This window comes from Crotalus tigris, unplaced genomic scaffold (assembly GCF_016545835.1).
Source record: "Crotalus tigris isolate CLP2741 ecotype Arizona unplaced genomic scaffold, ASM1654583v1 scf7180000020463.618913, whole genome shotgun sequence".
NCBI classification, from domain to species: domain Eukaryota; kingdom Metazoa; phylum Chordata; class Lepidosauria; order Squamata; family Viperidae; genus Crotalus; species Crotalus tigris.
Window position 1 is genome coordinate 157,353 of NW_024098031.1, and position 20,264 is coordinate 177,616.

General features: G+C 35.0%; 1 protein-coding gene across 13 annotated transcripts in view; it reads left to right on the forward strand.

Moving 5' to 3' along the window:
- The window catches only part of RYR2 (ryanodine receptor 2), a 302,536-nt gene that overhangs the window by 76,575 nt on the left and 205,697 nt on the right, over positions 1–20,264 (forward strand). For all 13 annotated transcript variants that reach the window (XM_039366919.1, XM_039366921.1, XM_039366922.1 and 10 more), the window contains exons 4-7: positions 9,456–9,476; positions 17,430–17,444; positions 19,039–19,113; positions 20,044–20,122. In XM_039366919.1, coding sequence (XP_039222853.1) covers positions 9,456–9,476; positions 17,430–17,444; positions 19,039–19,113; positions 20,044–20,122 — 190 coding nt within the window. The remainder of the gene's footprint in view (positions 1–9,455; positions 9,477–17,429; positions 17,445–19,038; positions 19,114–20,043; positions 20,123–20,264) is intronic.

Below are 20,264 nucleotides of genomic sequence, written 5' to 3' on the forward strand. Positions count from 1 at the left end.
GTGTGCACATATCTCTCCATATCTGTCTGTCTATCAACACAAAGTTTCTAGGGCCTCTGGAAGCAATCCTGTGGATAAATAGCAACCCCAAAAGGAGTGTATGTACAAAATAGTGGAATTGAAATGAAAGTGGGACACGAGGTGATCCCTCATTTATTCTGAACCATTGAAGAACAGTGGATGGGGATGATGTATCTAAGGAGACTTGTTTCTGTTTGAATTCGTTATCAAGGATTTTGCTGCATGTTATGGGAGGAATTTTTTTATGTTTTCTGTATCTTGAAAGGGCAGTCAAGTGTTGTTCTATCAGGCTAAAAATAAAGTAACTTAATTGCTCCATAATCTGCTTTAAACAGTAGAAAAGCCTTTTCTTCATACATCTTATACTTCCTATTATCTTTGCATAATTATCTCATTTTGTGTGGGGTAGGTTTATTCTCTCTCTTATTAACAAACCTTATGCTCATAACAATCCTGTGAGGTTGACTATATTATATTTTTGTTTACAGATTATAATGTATGTAGAAATGAACCAGGATTTTGGTTGAGCATAATACATTCTACATTTGCTAGCACATTATTATATGACTATCATTTTCTCTAAATACATTGTGAAATATGCTGCTATTCACCATGGTGGCTATGTGCTTTTTCTTATATGCCCTCTTTTGCTGTGCCATCATGAGTGCCTGTACTTCAAAATTTATTAATGCAGTACTGCTTTCACTAGTAACAGACACTCTTGTTTTTTCTTTTTCATTCTCTGCCTCAGTGTCATATATGGGTTTTGAATCTATGCAGAATTTTTCCTGGAAATAGTCTAAACTAGGGTGTTTTAGCTTTGGCAACTTTAAGATGTGTGTACTTGAACTCTCAGGATTCCCAGCCATCTTGCTGGGTGGTGGATTCTGGCAGATGAAAGCCACACATTTTAAATGAGAAAACAGTGGAGAAGAAATTTGGCATGTTGAGGGAAAATATTGTGTTTGCACTCCAGGGGCTTGCTAGTCTTGTAGAAAAGATTGATGACCGTATGGATGAGGTGGTTGGTAATGTTGAAATATTACAAGATAGAGTTGAAAAAATAGAAGATAATGTGGATGTTACACAGAATGAAATTATAATGTCACAATATAGAGAAATGGAGTATGCTTTGAGAATAAGAGGCTTGAAGGAAAATGTTCAGGAAAATTTGAAAGAAGAAATTGCAGCAGAACTGGCTTCTATTTTGGAATGTGATCCTGAAGGAATGTTGAGAGATATAGAAAAGATTTTCAGAGTCAATTCATGGGTTGCAAAACAGAGAAAATTACCAAGATATGTGGTTGTTTATTTTGCTAGAAGATCACTTCGTAATGAAATTATACAGGCTTTCTATAAGCAAATATTTCAGATTGCAGCTCAAGATGTGATAATTTTAAAGGAAATACCTTCAAAAATCCTTAGAAAAAGAAAAGACTTTGCTTTTTTCGCTGAAGAACTTAAGAAACGACAAATTCAATTTAGCTGGGATATACCTGTGGGGATAGTGGTGACCTATGTTGGCACACGATATCGTCTTAATACAATTTCAAAAGCAAGAGATTTCTATGTTACTGTTTTAAAAGGAGGTCTACCACCATCTCCAAGATCAAAAAAGGATGAGAGCAAGGCAGAAGCACAGTTGGCTGTAGGTCTAATGCCACTTTTGGGAGAAAAATTATTGGTTGAACCTATGCAACAGAGTTTCCAAACAAGGGAAGACCCAAGGGAACAGAGAATTACACTGCTCATAAACGTAGAGAAAGAGAACAACAACAGCAACAACAACAAAAGGTAGATGATGGAGTTTCACCCACAGTCTACTTCGGAGCCAGTGGGAGGAGCAAGGCCAAAGAGGTCATCGACTGCAAATTTAGAGGTTTTGTTCCAAAGGCTTCAACCTGCCAAGAATGGCAAAGCTTCTAACCTGGAATGTTAACGGCCTTAATTCACCACAGAAAAGAAAGAATTTCTTTCATTATTTGAAACAACACAGAAATGATATTATTTGTTTACAAGAGACTCATATTATTTCTAAAGATCAAAAATACTTGTTTAACCCCCGGCTGGGGGTACACTTTATAGCTCCTGCTTTGCAGAAAAAAGGAGGTGTAGTTATTTATGTGAGAAAGGAGCTTTTACCAAAATTAATTGATTTTGATTCACAAGGCAGATATGTCATTATTGATTTATTAATAAATGATAAGAGAACTCTTCTTGTTGGATTATATGTTCCCAATCAACAACAAAAATATTTCTACAAGATGATTCACCAGAAATTAATTTCTTTGGATTACAAGTCAGTTATTATGATAGGAGATTGGAATGGTGTTTTAGATTCAAGTAAAGATAAGAAGGGTTCTTCTAAAGTTTTTAATCATGCAAGACTTCCTAAAGCTTTTTTTGATTTAAAGGATGATTTGGAACTTAGAGACATTTGGAGAGAACGGAACATTGAGGAAAAAGATTTTACCTTTTTCTCAGATAGGCACCAATCTTATTCTAGAATTGACTTTTTTTTAGTTACTAATGATTTCTAGGGTGAAGAATATCAAGATATTTCCTAGAATATTTTCAGATCATAGTCCTGTATGGTTGGAAATTTTGCTGGAAGAAGAGACCAGAAGGTCTTGGAGGTTGAACGAGAATTTATTTAGATATGAAGAGAATATACAGAGATGTAGAGGTTACTTAAATTTTTTGCTTGGAACATGAATAAGGGTACCTCGATGCCAATGGTATGGGATTCTAGTAAAGCATATATGAGAGGGATTTTGATTTCTATGAATAACGCTTATAGACGTAAACAGATTCAGAAACGTAAAGAGTTGGAAGATGAGATTAAATGTAAGGAAAAGATTTTAATATCAAACCCAATGGATAATCTTAAAGGTTTCTATAACTCTGCTTAAGGAGCAATTTAATATGTTAATAGCGGATCAGATGGCAACTAATTTGAGGTATATGAAACATAATACATTTTGTAATGCAAATAAACCTGGTAGATGGTTGGCTTATCAATTATGCAAGAAACAGAAATCAAGGACTATAGATAAAATAATTTATAAAGGTAAAGAAGTGTATCAACAAAATTTGATTAAAAAGACTTTTTTAGATTTTTATTCAAAGTTATATGCTAGTGAAACTATACAAATTTCAGACATAGAAAAATATTTACAGGAAGCACATTTTCCTAGACTTACGATTAACCAACGTGATGGGATTAATGGTTTAATTACTTCTGAAGAGATTATTTCTGCAATTAAACAATTGAAGGTTGGCAAGACTCCAGGTACTGATGGACTAACAGCAATTTATTATAAAATGCTATCTGAAGAAATGATAGAACCATTAAAGGAACTTTTCAATGACATTTTGTAGGGAGTAGAGCTACCTCCATCTTGGAGAAGGGCCTTTATATCATTGATTCCAAAGGAAGACCAGGATCTGTCCCAACCTAGAAATTATAGGCCTATATCTCTTTTAAATACAGATTATAAGATTTTTGCAAAGATACTGGCAAATAAATTAATGCACGTTTTGAAACAATTGATTCATACTGACCAATCTGGATTTATAATGGGAAGATATATGAAAAATGATGTAAGACAAATTGTTAATTTAATAGAGTATTTGGATAAGAACAACCAAATCCCTGCTGCTTTAATATTTATAGATGCTGAGAAAGCTTTTGATCAATTAGACTGGAAATTTTTATTGAAAGTCGTAGAGGAAATGAACTTTGGAGACAAATTTTTGTGTGCTCTCAAGGCCATATATCAGCAACAATCGGCACAAATTATAATTAATGGGGGGTTAACAGATGTATTTAAAATAGAAAAAGGTACGAGACAGGGTTGTCCCTTATCCCCCTTGCTATTTGTATTAACAATGGAGATTTTATTTATTAAAATTCGAGATTCATCTAGATTAAAAGGAATAAAAATAAGTAAGATTGATTATAGGCTGAGAGCTTTTGCTGATGATTTGGTTGTGATGTTATCCCACCCAACAAATTCGGTCAGAGACTTGGTTGAAATTTTAGCACAGTATGGACAGGTCTCTGGTTTTAAGGTGAATAAGAATAAAACTAAAATATTATTGAAAAATATATCTATGAAGGGAAAAGATATTATAGCTGAAGCAACAGGTTATGAAGTAGTTAATAAGGTTAAGTATTTAGGAGTATATATCACAACATCTAATGGAAAATTGTATAAAAATAATTATGAACACTTATGGGTAAAAGTACAAAAAGATTTAAATGATTGGCAAAAATTACAACTATCGTTACTGGGGAGAATTTCAGTAGTAAAGATGAATGTTCTACCAAAGTTTCTTTTTTTGTTTCAGATGATACCTATTTTAAAAAAGGATGCTAATTTGGATGAGTGGCAGAAGGGTATCAATAAATTTATCTGGGGTGGGAAGAAATCAAGGGTAAAGTTTAAGATTTTACAAGACACTCGAGAAAGAGTGGACTTAAAGCACCTAATTTGAAATTATATTATGATGCGGCCACTTTAACTTTAGTAAGTGATTGGCTTAATTTAACAAATAAAAACATTCTTGCTCTTGAAGGTTGGGATTTATTATATGGTTGGCATGCATATTTAATTTCTGATAAGAAAGTAGATCTGGTTTTTAAGTCACACATTTTAAGAAATGCTTTACTTCGAGTCTGGAAGAAGTATAATTATAAGTTAAATTATAAAATACCTATTTGGGGGATTCCTGGACAAGCAATTCAGGGGGTTTCTAAGGGGGTGAATTTTGATAATATTTCGTATAAAGAATTACTTATTTGGTCGGGTACTGATTGGCAACTAAAGTCTTCAGATTTGTTAAGGCAAGAAAATATTTTACAATCATGGTTTCAATATTTGCAAATAGTGGAGAGGTGGACCTTAGATAAGAAAGTCGGAATCACTTTAGCAGATGAAAATTTGGTAATTCAGATTAAAGATCAGAAATATGCTCATATTAAAAGAATTTACAATGAGTTAATAAAATTGGATTCGGAAACAGAGTTAGTAAAAGATTGTATGATTAAATGGGCCCAGAATATTCAGGAACCGATTTCATTGGATTTATGGGAGTTAATTTGGATTAGAAATGTTAAATTTACGCAGGCTCAAAATTTGAGGGAAAATTTTTATAAAATGTTTTATAGATGGCATCTGGATCCTAAACAGTTGTCTTGTATGTACCCGAACCTGTAACCTAAATGTTGGAGATGTGGTTGCTTGGATGCAACTTATTTTCATGTTTGGTGGACCTGTAAAAATATTAAAGCCTTTTGGATTATGATGTGGTGGAACATTCAAAAGGTTTTTAAAAGGAAGATTAAGTTTACTCCCCAATTATTTCTTTTGGGTATTTTTGTGGATTTTGATGCTAAAGAAACTATTTTAATGTTGAATTTAATAACAGCAGCAAGATTATTGGTGGGTCAATATTGGAAGAAAGACTCTCTGCCTTCTTTGGAAGGATGGGTATTTAAGGTTTCTAATTTAGCAGAAATGGCTAAAATTTCTGCTTATTTAAAGGATCATTCACAAGAGAGATATGTTATTGTATGGAGAAGATGGATAGAATATGTTCAGAAGAAATATGGTACTACAAAGTTTCATTTATTTTATAAGTACCATAAATGCCGGCGTACAAGGCGACCCGGCGTATAAGATGACCCCCGTCTTTATAGCCGGGCCGCATTCCTAGAACGTCGTCTTATACGCCGGAAACTACCAATGTTTCCGGCGTATAAGACGACTCGGCGTATAAGACGACCCCCATCTTTGGCGCTGATTTCAGCACTCGCGGAAGTCGCCTTATACGCCGGCATTTATGGTAATGGATTTGTTTATAAAATTATGATGTTAAAGTTTGAAGAGAATTAAGGGTTAGTATGATTTTGGTTATTGTATAATTAGTAAACTTAAATAGATTATGTTTAATATGTTTGTATAACCCTGTACTTGGCTCTGGGAAGTTGGGGGGGAGGGTGGGGAGGGTGGGAGGGAGGATGGGTTGGAGGTTAAATAGCTCAGATAAGTAGAAATAGTTTTATTGTATATAATACTGATGTTTCAATTTGGAGAGAGGAATTGCTTGGGCATTTCCCCTGGACTGCATCCGGAGTGAGAAGATAGGAGGAAGGGGAGAAGTAAGTGGGAAGGTTGAGGAGAAGGAGGAGAGGGGGAGAGTGAGGAAGAAGAGGGAAAGAGGGAAGTGAGAGAAGAGGTTAGAGGGTGGATGCAGTTTGGGGGGAAATGGGTGAGCAATACCAAAAGTTGTGTGTATAAACTTATTTTATTCTTTATCTGAAGTACTCTTTATGAATATAATGAAAAATTGAAAATAAAACAATTTTTTACAAAAAAAAAAGAAATTTGGCATGTTTTGCTTGCTATCAAGTAGGAGAAATAACTTCTTATTCAATTGTGTTGGTGGAAGATAGTCTGGATTCCCAGAATGGAATGGTTGCATTCCAGAGGGCAACGAGACAGTGGAGCTTAGATAGTTGAGACAGTGGATAGTTTGGTTGGGAGAAAGAGTTGAGAAGGCTACTCCCTAGCAATTCTCAGAGTATATCTATAGTGATGCAAACAGTTACTTTAGTTTGGTAAGATTTCTGTCCATAGGTGAGGAACAGTAAAGTAATTCTATGTGTCTTTCTTGGTTCTTGGGGCCTGACAGTTGTCTTCTGATCTCTGTTACAGAAGTCAGTATATTTTTCCAGAAGTGTCTTTGACCAATTTCTTGTTGAGACGTGTCCTTGCATTCCTTTCTTTAAAGCATTGTTAGTGTAATAGATAGGTTTCTAGTTTCTTCCCAGTTTGCACTTGTTTTACTGGCATAGCTATTACAACCAAAAAAGGTTCAAATTAGTAGCCGTATCAATGTACACTTCTCCTGGCCCTGACTGTTCTATTTGCCTTGTTGACAAATATAATATATATTAATTTATGTTTTTTCAAATAATCACAAATAAGTCCTATTAGAGGTATGCTTTCCTGGATACTATGATAATTTATAGAGAAAAAAATAATTATGAAAGGAGACAGTTCAGTTTCATTAACTGTAGGAAATAATATATAAGAGCAACCTTATATAGTTAGATTAATTGTATTTGTTGTTGTTAATTGCGAAGTCATGTCCAACCCATTGCGACCCCATGGACAACATTCCTCCAGGTCTTCCTTTAATGTTATCAATATCCTATCATCATCATCTTCCACCATTTGATACCTATTTTAATTGAAGTTGCTAGGGACCATCTGTGTATGCTCAGTCACAGAGTCATAATTCCTTCCTCTTGTTCTAAAAACTATTTCAAATCTATGATTCTGAACAAATGCAGGTTTTTTTTCCCTAGACTGTACCTAGAGATTTCTACTCAAAGACTTCATTGTCAATGGAAGCTCCAGATCTTCCATGCAATCAATTTCAGTTTGTGAAACTCACAATAACATCTAAATTATTTTGTGAAAGGAGATTGCAGCAAATTATTAGAAAACCTGAAACAAGGAGGACTAGATGACAAAGACATCCCAATAATAAAGATTCTGTATTGGCATCAGGTAGCAAATGTGAGAATAGGCCAAAAATACTCAGCTGATGCAGAAATAAGAAGACGAGTCAGACAGGGATGTATTCTATCTCCACTGTTGTTCAATATCTACTCTGAGTCAATCTTCAACGAGGCACTGGAGAACATCGACGCTGGCATCAAAGTAAATGGTGTTTGGATCAACAATATGCTGACGATACAGTTCTGCTTGCCAGTAAACATGAAGACCTTCAGCTCCTCATCAACAGAGTTACAGAAATATCTGAAAAATACGGCTTGAAGCTTAACACCTCAGAAACCAAGATCATGGTCATCAGCAAACAACCCGTTAATTTACCACCAATAAATTCAGAAGGAATACCACTAGAAAAAGTTGAAAAGATCACGCACCTCGGTTCCAATTTACATGAAAGCTGGGACATGACCATTGAAGTAAAGACAAGGATAGAAAAAGCCCAAACAGCATTTTTCAAAATGAAAAAGGTCTTCTGCAGTCACGACATAAGCCTAAGACTGAAAATCAGGCTTGTCAGATGCTATATTTTTTCTATCCTGCTCTGTGGAGTAGAGAGTTGATCTCTGACAGAAGGCCACCTGAAGAGACTAGAAGCATTTGAAATGTGGATTTACAGACGGATGTTACATATAAGCTGGGTTGACAGGATCAGAAATGAGGTGATAAGCCGCCTGGGAAAGCCAAGGGAAATCATCAAAACAATTAAAAAATGAAAATTAGAATATTTCGGACATGTGATGCGACACCCAGAAAAATACAGCATACTCCATTTAATCCTCCAGGGAAAGATTGAACACAAACGAGGTCCAGGCAAAAGAAGAACATCGTGGCTTCAAAATCTAAGGGATTGGTTTGGACAAAACTCAGCAGCACTTTTTCGTGTGGCTGCTGATAAAAACAGGATCGCCAACATGATTGCCAACGTCCGATAACGGATATGGCACAAGAAGAAGAAGTATGGGATCTGAAGTGGTAACAGTGGGAGAAAGGAAGAGCAGCACCTTGAACGCTCTGTTTATGCCCATGTCTGTGTGTGTGCTTCTCATCTAAGGAAATGTAAGGATGTATTATTGTAGCTTCTAGAAATTTGAGTTCTCATTTTCTTTGAATGCATATATTCTTAACTGCTTGAAAAATGGCAAGGAATGAAAATAGTTAAAATACCATGGCATTTTTTATGACTGCCAGGAGAGTTTAATATTTTACATCAGGGGTCCCCAACCCCCAGTCTGTGGACCGGTACTGGGCAGCGGCATGCCAGCAACTGGTCTGCACAAACAAGCAAAACTCCATCTGCGGGATGCAGGCAGCACACAAAACCATCCCCTTCCGGTCCATGAAAAAACCTCTCTTCATGGAAACGGTCCCTGGTGCCAAAAGGTTGGGGATCTCTATTTTACATAGAACATACAGCATTCAAAATGTTCCATTCTATATTGTTACTGCATCCATCTACAAGTGGTAAAATGTTAAGCCATGAAGTTATTGGACATTGCATGAAAAGTATTTTTTCTGAAGAATTAATTAATAAATACATCATAATATCCATTTCATTTTAAATATGTTAAAACTTAACATTTATGTTTGCTTCTCTTTCATTTTACATTTTTTCCCTTTGTATTATGCCCATATCACTGAAATTGAAGGTAGGATAAGTTTTATATTTCAATATAATCTTTGTTAAAGTTGTCTTCAGAATATATATTTATTATTACAATGTTTTGAAAATATTAGATTTTTAAGAAAGTATTAAAATAATTGTTAACAAAGATCGTTATATCAAATTGTGAGCACTATATTACAAAATATAATTGTAGTAACAATATTCATTTTTTCTTTCTACAGCTAGTTGATGTGGAAAAATGGGTATGTATTTCTGACTCTTTTGATGCAGTATAATCCTGGTTTATTACAAAGTCAAATTTCCGCATTATTCTGAATCCTGTATGTATCACAAGATTGTTTTGCTAAGCTCAAAACAGACTTTTTTTGTGTGTGGGGGGGAAACTTTTACAATGCTAGTTAGTATGGTGCATTCATAAATGTTTCTTATCCTAGTAAATAATACAGAATATTATTCTTGCAATTAAGGAATTACACTCAGAGTTTTGAACTTTATAAGTACATCTTCTAAATGTATAGTCTGTATAATATCTCTTATTAAATGTATACCATAATGAAATAATGCATGTGATATCATAAACGTTCATATATGATATTGAAGATTTGCTTTATTCACCAAATTCAGAACACATGGAATGGTTCAAGGTAATGACAATTTGCCAGAGAGTGTACACAATATACATAGAAGGTTCCAGATTTCTTTTAATTTTGAATCTAAATGCATACTTATTTTAAGACATTAAAAAACCTATAAGAATTCAGTATGTGCATTCATTTTAAAATATAAAAAAAATCTGTAACTTTTGCTTTGGAAATCTTTGAAAATATATTATCCATGTTTTTTATGTTCATATATTATCAAAGTTAAAGAACATATTTAGAATTATAGATATACAAGAAAAAAGAAAACATATAATTTCTATTATGTACATTCAACAGCTGGCATTTTTCAAAACTACTAGGTAAATCTGCTTGAAATATCCAAGTCTGCATGTCTACATAGTTTTAATTTTTATTTACTAATTGTGTGGATGAAACATTTTGCCTGGGAAGTCTACATTACAATGAGTTACAGTTGTGTGTGTTTTTATGATTGCATTCCTGTATTACCTTTTCACTGGAATGTATGAAAGAGCTATATACAAATCTTTATTAGAAATGTCACCAAACTTATTGACTAAAAATATTATTCAGATACTTATTGTGGGTCTGTTTACTTTAACTTTACTTTGTCTTGAAATAAGAATAGAATAATAGAATAAAGTGTTGGAAGAGCCAATTCCTTGCTCAATATAGGAATCGAAATTAAAGGACCCCAAAAAATAACCACCCAGCTTTTGCTTTAGGACTCTGGAACTATTTTGATCTAAAGCCAGATGGTGTTTCAGACCCAGAATGGGAGCATTTGCTATATGTGACAGCAATTTTTTTAAAAGCTGCATTTTCACCTGAGCCCATATGGTAGTTGCACATGGAAGTCTAGGCTTCCTTACCTGAAATTAGAATAGAATAGAATAGAATAGAATAGAATAGAATAGAATAGAATAGAATAGAATAGAATAGAATAGAATAGAATAGAATAGAATTGGAGGTCTTCTAGTCCAGTCCCCTACACAAGCAGGAGAATATATACCATTTCAGATAAGTGACTGTCTAGCCTCTTCTTAAAAATCTCCAGTGATGGGGCACCCACAATTTATGAAGGCAAGCTGTTCCACTGGTTAATTGTCCTCACCGTTAGGAAGTTTCTCCTTAATTCCAGGTTGCTTTTCTCTTTGATTAATTTTCATCATTGTTTCTTGTCCTGCCTTCTGGTGCTTTGGAAAATAATTTGACCCCCTCTTCTTTGTGGCAGCCCCTCAAATACTGGAAAACCTATTACTTCTTTTCTTTAGATAGCCAAACCCAAGTCCTGCAGCTGTTCATTATATGTTTTAGTCTCCAGACCTTTGAACATCTTAGTTGGCTATTCTCTCAACTTTTTCCAAAGTCTCAACATCTTTTTTGTGGTATGGTGACCAAAGTTGGCTACAGTATTCCAGGTGTGGTCTTACAAGGGTTTTATAAAGCTGTACTAATAATTCTACTTTGGCCATCTAATGAGAAGAAAGGACTCACTGGAGAAGGGCCTAATGCTGGGAAAGATTGAGGGCAATAGAAGAAAGGGACGACAGAGAATGAGGTGGCTGGATGGAGTCACTGAAGTAGTAGATGTGAACTTAAATGGATTCCAGAAGATGGTAGAGGACAGGAAGACCTGGAGGAACGTTGTCCATGGGTCGCGATGGGTCAGACACGACTTCTCAATTAACAACAACAACAACTAATAATTCGCGTGATCTTGATTCTATGCCTCTGTTTATACTACCCAGGATTGTATTAGCTTTTTTGGGCGGCTACTGCTGCACACTGCTGGCTCATAGTCAAGTGATTGTTCACTAGGACTCCAAGGTCCCTCTCACAGTTACTATTTTAAAGTCAGGTCTTGCCCAATCTATACTTGTACCTTTGATTTTTCCTGCCTAAATGTAAAACTTTGCTTTTCTCCACATTAAAATTCATTTTGTTGGATAGGGCCTATTGTTCAAGTTTATCAAGATCTTTTTGGATCCTGAGCTTGTCTTCTGGAGTGCTGGCTATTCCTGCCAGTTTAGTGTCATCTGCAAATTTAACAAGTTCCCCTTCTATTCCCTCATCTAAGTCATTGATGAAGATATTGAAGCATACTGGGCCTAAGACAGAACCTTGTGGTACCCCATTGCTTACTTCTTTTCATGCGGATATAGTACCATTGAGGACTGGTTGTTGAGTATGGGTTGTCAGCCAGCTACAATTCCATCTGGTGGTGATGTTGTCTATTCCATATTTTTCTAGCTTATCACGAAGTAGGTTGTAGTCTACTTTGTCAAATGCCTTACTATATATTTCCCTGGAGTCACAGATGTACCCTGGAAAGGTTTACAGTGATCATGCCAACCCTGAATTTGAAGCACCTTTCCTGCTTTGGATTGCAGCAGCTGTAAATCCCCATTTTACTTGAAAATGCACCCAATGAAAAGGAGCACATCACTTCTCTGGTTAACTGACTCCATTGTTGAATTGTTCTGACTGTTAGAAGAACAGGAAGTTTTTGATTGAAATGTGCCTTTCCTTATAATCCATTATTATTTAACCTGTACTTTGGAGTAAGAGAGAATATAACTTTTATGAGAATTTCTTTCAGATCCCCTCTCACTGATTTTTTCTTAAGGTTAAACATGCCAAACGAAGGTTACCAGATGTCTGACAAAAGGAGTATTTTCAGTCATCAGGTCATGGTTGTCCCAAAGGTGCTTTTTCAAGAGGCAACTGGACTTTCTTGTTTTTCTTTGAAGATGTTTTGCTTCTCAACCAAGAAGTTTCTTCAGCTCTGACTGAATGGTGGGAAAATGGAAGGATTTATATTCCTTGCAGACAGCTGGTAAGAAAGAAAGAAAGAAAGAGAGAGAGAGAGAGAGAGAGAGAGAGAGAGAGAGAGAGAGAGAGAGAGAAAGAAAAATAAAGAAAAGAAGAAAAGAATGCAAATGACCGGTTGTCTGTAAGGAATATAATTCTTCCATTCCCCACCATTCAGCCAGAGCTGAAGAAGCTTCTTGGTATTGTAATTCTCTTTTCTCCAATTAATGTGAATACAAATATTAAACAGGCCCTTGTCCTCCTTTCCAAATGTCAGTGTCCTCCTTTACTGTTCAGATACCTAATAACCTATACCAAGCACATTCAAGTTCTCATATAGCTTAGTATTTTGCTTTCCAATGGTTTTCAATATTCTTCACTGAATCTGTTTCTGTCAATGCTGCTAACATTGGATGTTCCTGCTTTGACAGCAGAGGAAAATGTAGCCATTTTTTCTATTCCTTTACAATGCTTTTCTTGCTTTAGAAATCAGGTGCAGCAAGGGGGGGGGGTTGGAATGTAAGCTCAGCTAGCCATAACATAATGCTGTTATGGGGAATGTGATTTATGACAGTTTATTGGGGGTGGGAATTGCACTTTGTTACTTTGTATCAGGGGGAAGGGAATTAAGTTTTTGGGTTCAGCTATGTAGTGCCGATACTCTGCTTCTCGAATAAAAGACTTTTTAAGGAAAACAATACCTCAAAGTTCTTTTGAAGAGTTTCATGTATCGGAACCGTGACAGCTTCACTTTGTCTTTTAAATGTTTGTAAGCTATATTATATTCACAGTATTCCCATATTGTATTAAATAAGTTATTCAATAAAAATAGCCTTCTGGGATTTGTTCTTGATTATATGCTTGAAAACATTCTGCTTATGATCTGTGCTAGAATCTTCCTACATATCATTCAGATGGATTGTTTTGTAGTTTGGTGGATCATGCTTTTTCTCCTTTCTGAAGTCAAAGACAGTGTTTAGTCTCTTCCAGTCACTTGCACTTCACCATTTTTTCAGGATTTCACAAAGATAATACATAAGGCTTTAGCCAGAATAGAAGAGCAAGTTTGATGTAGTGGTTAAGGCATTGGGCTAGGAATGTGATTTCCATTCCGACTTTACACACAAAATCAATGTCAGCTTTGTTTCTAAGGTGGCAATGGCAAACTACTTCTAAAAACTTTCCCAAGAAAACCACAGGATTTGTCCAGGCAGTTGCCAGGGATCAACACTGACATGAAGGGATTTTTTAAAAATCCAGAATATCACGTAGTTCTTTCTGAACTCTAGAATGCAGTTCCTTTGGTCCTGAAATCTTAAATCCTTTTAAAGTATTTTTATATCATGTTTGTATTAATTTCAAACTTCACTACTGTCATTCACAATTTTGGTGGAATATGTAAGGGACTGAATAAAATAAAGCACTGATAGATCTATGTTTGCTTTATTTAATTTTCTTGAACCAATCAATCAACAAATATTCACCGTAACTTAATACTATATGCAGTAGGCGTTTAACTAAAGTTTGTTTCTTTAAGGACAGTTTATCCTAAGACCAATATTTATGCAGTATTTTACAATCTGACCTAGTGATTAGTTAGACAGACAGACAGGAAGCTCATGTACAGATTTCTGTCAGGATATGAACCAGAGTGATTAGTTATATTTATTGACATTGACTCTAAAAAGTTTCATGCAGTAAATTCAACTTATGCTTTTCATAATATATGAAACAAATGGAATAGTTAATTCAACTGATGGTAATCACACAAAATACATTAAGGAAATACTTTACCATAAATTTATAGGGGATTTTAAGGATATTTATTTCAAAGTAGGTTCCATTAATTGCAGGAATTGAGACTGCAGTGTGGCATTGTAATCCTATGTGTGCTGTAATAAGTGCTGTTGGATTAAATAGAATTTAACTCCCACTAGGTTTCTCTCTTTCTTGTCTGAGAAAGTCTCACTTATACTAAGCAGAGATATATACTATTATTCTGTTTTGGTGCTGAATCTATATTTGCCAGCTTTTGTGCAAATTTTGGGTGCTTTGTTTTTAATATCAATTTGTTCTATTGAAAATAACAGTCTTTAATTTTTGCTTTGAAAAAAATTGCAGATCAAGCTGTCTTGAACCCCAACTTTCTATTGGTTTTCTTTTTCTTTTTCTGATCAGATAATAATCTTAATAGAATCTAATTCTTGGCTTGGTTTATGTAATCTGTTAAGCTGTTGTGTGATTTATAAACAAATAAGTAAGTAAGAAAATAAATAAATAAATAAATTTATAAATAAATAAAAACATGGTTTAAGACAAGAATCATGATAATGCTTAAAAAAATAAAGCATACTCTACCTTGTTAGGTAAACTCAGCCAGCATGAGGTAGCATTAGCATAATCCATTGCTACAAGTATTAATATATTATTAGTGGTTGAAGAAGAAAGAATACAGGTGTACTTACTCTACACATATATTTTAACCAATGTGTCTCATATTAAAATATTCCCAAAGTTCATCTTCATAGCTTCTAATTATAAGACAGACAAATACTATTCTTTTGCAAAAGTGTTCACAATTGAGTCAAATCCCAAGGAAAATTTTTCTACCAAACCTGTGCATGTAAGACTGGGGAGCTAAAAATCCTTTAAAAATCATTGAAATTTGGGTCCAGTTCTGCAGTTGTTGAGCTCAATAAATGTGTATTTTGTACCACGCAGAGAAAGATGTATTAAAGAAACCCTCAGACATAGCTCAGCCATTATATCTTTCTGCACACAAAGCTCCAAGGAATCCCTGTGGCTAGTAAACAGACAGTCTGTTCTGCATTAGATTAGATTGATTTCTCCTTCTCCAAGCCCACCTATCTTCCTCCCACTGTATCATAGAGCGTTGGAGCAGTGTTAGATGGATTACGTCATATAATCCATCCCCTTTGGCCACCACTCAATTTTTCTTGATAAAATACAAGTCTATTGGACTCTCCATGAGCAACAATAGCACATCCATCACAGAGAGAAGATGAATAACACCATTTCCATCAATACCTGTAGTTCTTACAGAAGCAGCAGCTGAAATGTGGTAGGGGGAAAGAACCTCAGATATGGTTCTGCTGTAAAAGCACTTTGAAAAAAATGGGGAAAGTCCATGGCAATTACTAGAATTAACTGTGTTAATGCAGTTGGGTGATTGCCTGTGCTAAATGGGAAACACAGTGGAACTGGGTCAGACTTGTTGGGTGTTATCTATGAACCGTTTGGGGCCTGATGGGCTATAATTGCAGATAAATGCCACTTACCTCTGAGTGAAGCATGTCTATCATTAATTATTAGAGCTGTACAATGCTTCAATCTCTCTCTCTGTCTCTCTCTCCCTCTTTCCCTTCCCCCCTCTTTCTTTAAAGCAGCTGTATCTTTTCCTGGGCAACTTGGGAAAAGATGCATTTGGTTAAAGATATTTGCACTGGTGTTATATGTGCACTCCCACACATTCCAAAGAACATTTTGCCTTTCAAATTCAAAGAGCTGCCAAGCTTTATTAGTTATTTTTTTCTTGCCAATACAAGTCAGTATATAATCCAAAAGCCTTTACTTTGAGAAATAGATTTTTCAAAGATCACAACATTTAATCAAACGCTCTCCTCTATTTTTTTAATACAATCTTATGTAAAGTAGAAAAATAGTTGCCAATTTTTTCTTAGGTTTTTAATAGAAAAGTATCTACTTAATTTAATATAGGAGACAGGGTCACAAAATTATTGGGCAAACATTTCCAAATCATGCGAGCCTCAGCATTTGAATTCCAGTTGCCCTTTCTAATCTAAGGACACTATATATTTCTTGAGTTTTCATAAATAGATAAATATGAATGTCACATTGGATCCAACTATGAAACCCCCATCTATTCAATTATACACTAGTTTTTAGATGTAGAAAAGTCATTGATAACAGCATAAGAAAAGCTCTACTGGACCCAATTAAAAAATGATATATAGTCCAGCATTTTGTTACAACAGCGCCATTTTAAAACGTAATGGCAAATGTAATTGTTCTCTAGCACATCCAAATATATGTGTGTCATAAGACATTAGATAATCAAAATACTACAGTAATACTTCTACTAATAATAATTAGGATACAATATCCTATTTTTCTGCCAGTAGAATCTATGATTCAGCAACACGTATCAATTTATCACTTCCAGTTAACAGGATGTTGAATGCCAGGCTTATAATGGTGATGGGAAGCAATTTAGTGGACCACAGATTGTTGCAGACACTTACAAGGCATGCTTGCTAGTATGGCAACTATAAACACTGTCATGTAATAATGTATTTTGAAGTAAGCTAATTTATAAGATTGGTATCCTATTTTGTTATGACATTTTTACTCTGTTGTGATTTAGAACACCCAAAGCATTGAAATCAATACTACACAGTACAGAATTAAAAATATTTTATTTTTATGAACTGTTTAGAAAAGATTAATGCAGAGCTGCAAAGCTGCATAAATAAATGAATGCATTATTTTCTCTTAAAAGTATTTTTTTAGTATCATACCTATTAATTTTTTACCTAATTGTTATATATGGATATAATTTTTTTTAAAAAAATAATCTTTGTGCATAATGATAGTAATGTAAATATGATAATTTTCTCAAACTTTTGGTACAGTATAAGGAAAACAATTAATATTGTATAAAAACGCAGACTGACTGTAATGTGTAATTATTTCTTCTTTCTCTTTTTAATGGTGTTTCAGAAATTTATGATGAAGGTAAGCTTGAAAACAATTATTTCAGTTCATTCCAGCAAGATTCTGTTATAACAACATTATAAACACACATCCCTAATAAATACGGAATAATATATTATTCTATGATGTAGAGCAGGGGTGTCAAACTCGCAACGTCACACGACGTGTCACGATGTATTATGACTTTTTTGTCATTGCTAGCAATGGGGTGGGCACGGTTTTGCAATGATGCATCCGGTCTGTGTGCCGGCAGTTTGACACCCCTGATGTAGAGACACTTTGGATTCACAAGACTGTTTGCACTTAAGAGAAGTCCCTGGACAATATGTTTCCATAGCAAAAAAAAATTATGTTAACAACAGTGAAGCAATTTATTCTAGACTAACTTTGCCTTAAAGGTATGCATTTTAAATTCATCAAAGTCAACAAGTCATATGTTTAACTCAGATGTGATGTCAGCCCTATAAAGTAGACCACACTAAGAAACAGACACCATGTAGATCTAAAGCTACTCTTATTGGAATAGTTATAGTAACATAATCCTGCATGTCTTAATGTACTTCCCTTCATCTCTCTTTTTTCTTCATGTGAATTAGCTGAGGGCCCATCTGAGGAATTTTTGTAAACTACTTGCTTGGACTGGGCTTAGGCCTCATTTAGCTGATCATTGCCTTGGTAATAATTCTTCCCTCTGACCTTGAAGGCTGTTTTTTATATTCATTACATGTGAATATAACAAACTGCACATGAACGCAAAGTTGTAGAAGAAGAAATCTTATATCAGTTATGAGTTAGAAGATCATGCCGTATATTCTCACTTAAGTAAGATTGGCCTACATATGAATTATTTTGCCTCATATTATTCTGATTCCAGATGAACATAGGTTGAAGCGTGTTTCTCTTACCAATGTTATAGCTTCACTTAAACCTAGTGTTTCTTGCCAAGATCTTTAAAAAAAACTTTAAAACTGAGCTTTTCAAGAGAGCATTTAGATAAGATATGCCATTAACATGCCTATTATTATTGATTTTGATAATAGTATAAGGTTTTAAGATCTTGTTATAATTATTCTGTTTCAATATTGCACTTTGCTAAGAGACCATGTGAAGCAAGGCAGTTTATAAAGACAGCATACATAGTGGGTAGCGTTTAATTTCTTGCTTTTGTGTTTGATCAGGCATCCTATGTAACTGATAATTAAACTGCAGACTATGAAATAGAAATTAAAAAACAAATTAAAAACAGGGTTTTGGTTTTTTGTTTTTTGCTCTTTAGATATTCTGCAACAGGTCACTCAGTTTTTAGAGAACCTTGCTTTTATTTGCTATTAAGCCTGTCTATCAGGGTTAAAAATACCCATTTGCTGTAATATTTCCAAAAAAGGCTGGATTTTTGCCTTCACCTAGTTTAGACTGCTCTGGGGACTGTGAAGAGATTGCTGATGATCATTTTTGGAGCTCTGATTATCATTCCAACCTATAATTTAGTGGGATCATTGCAGAGAAAGCTCTATGATTTGATTACTGATATTGTCAGTGAGAATGTAAACATTGGACAAATTATTATTTTTTCTCTCAGCCAACATGTTACTAATTGTTCTTTTAATTCACATAGACTGCTCAGGGTGGTGGTCATAGAACTCTCCTCTATGGACATGCAATATTACTGCGCCATTCTTACAGTGGCATGGTATGTATAACCTTATCCACAGTATTTATAGCATTGGTATGTTTCTTTTTTATGTATCAGGATCAATATAGTTCAACACTAAGCTTAGATTATGGCTGCATTTCAACTTTATACACTATTTGGATACTTTATTTGTTTAATATTCATTCAATATTATATTGACTAGACTGCGTCCAAAATGCATGGTTTGTTTGGCTTGAATCTGTATTTTCATTGTCTGTGTACCCCATCTAAAATGTAGAGTCTGGGTAGCTAGTTTCCATATTTTTCAAGTTTCCAAGCTCCAAATACCCTATTTCTTTATAATATTTCATTTTTGGAATGTTGAAGTGTGATGATAAGAAATATAGACATTTTATGGAAGAGTATCTTGCCTTACAGCAGTGGTTCTCAACGTTTGTGTGACGGCGACCTCCGTCACACAAACGTTCTGCGCAGGCGCGGCATGACGCGCATGTGCGGCGGCGCACCCATGCGCGGTGTGCATGCACGGCGGCGCCCCCATACGCGGCATGCATGCACGGCAGCGCCCCCATGCGCAGCGTGCATGCGCGGCACCACCCCCTGAGGGGGGGAAATGGCGGATCGCCTTCTTTGGTGACCCCCGAAAAATGGTCGATCGACCCCAAATGGGGTCGCGACCCATAGGTTGAGAACTGCTGCCTTACAGCTATTTATGTCTAATTTTAGTTAATGCTTATGCTGTAGAAATGCATACGCAGAGTATGTGTTTATGTCTCTGTATATCTCTGTGTGTATGTGTGTGTGTGTGTGTGTGTGTGTGTGTGTGTGTATTTCTTTAAAATTTTACAGCTAGTTATATGTGATTATATGTGAGCTCCCTGCATAGAATTGTGGAATATAAATAGAAATGATATTATTTAAAATTGTATAGCAGAACATTACACATTCGCTTCTTTTTTTTCTTAGTATCTGTGTTGTCTCTCCACATCACGAACATCAATGGATAAATTGGCTTTTGATGTAGGCTTGCAAGAAGATACCACAGGTGACTACTTCATGAAAAAAGTCTGCATTTTGATTTTTATGGCCTTGTTGAGATTTACTAACTTATATTTTGGAGAGAAGTCCAGTTTTTTGTTTACGTTGGTAGGGTTGACATTCTAATGGGTTACTTGACTGTATGAATC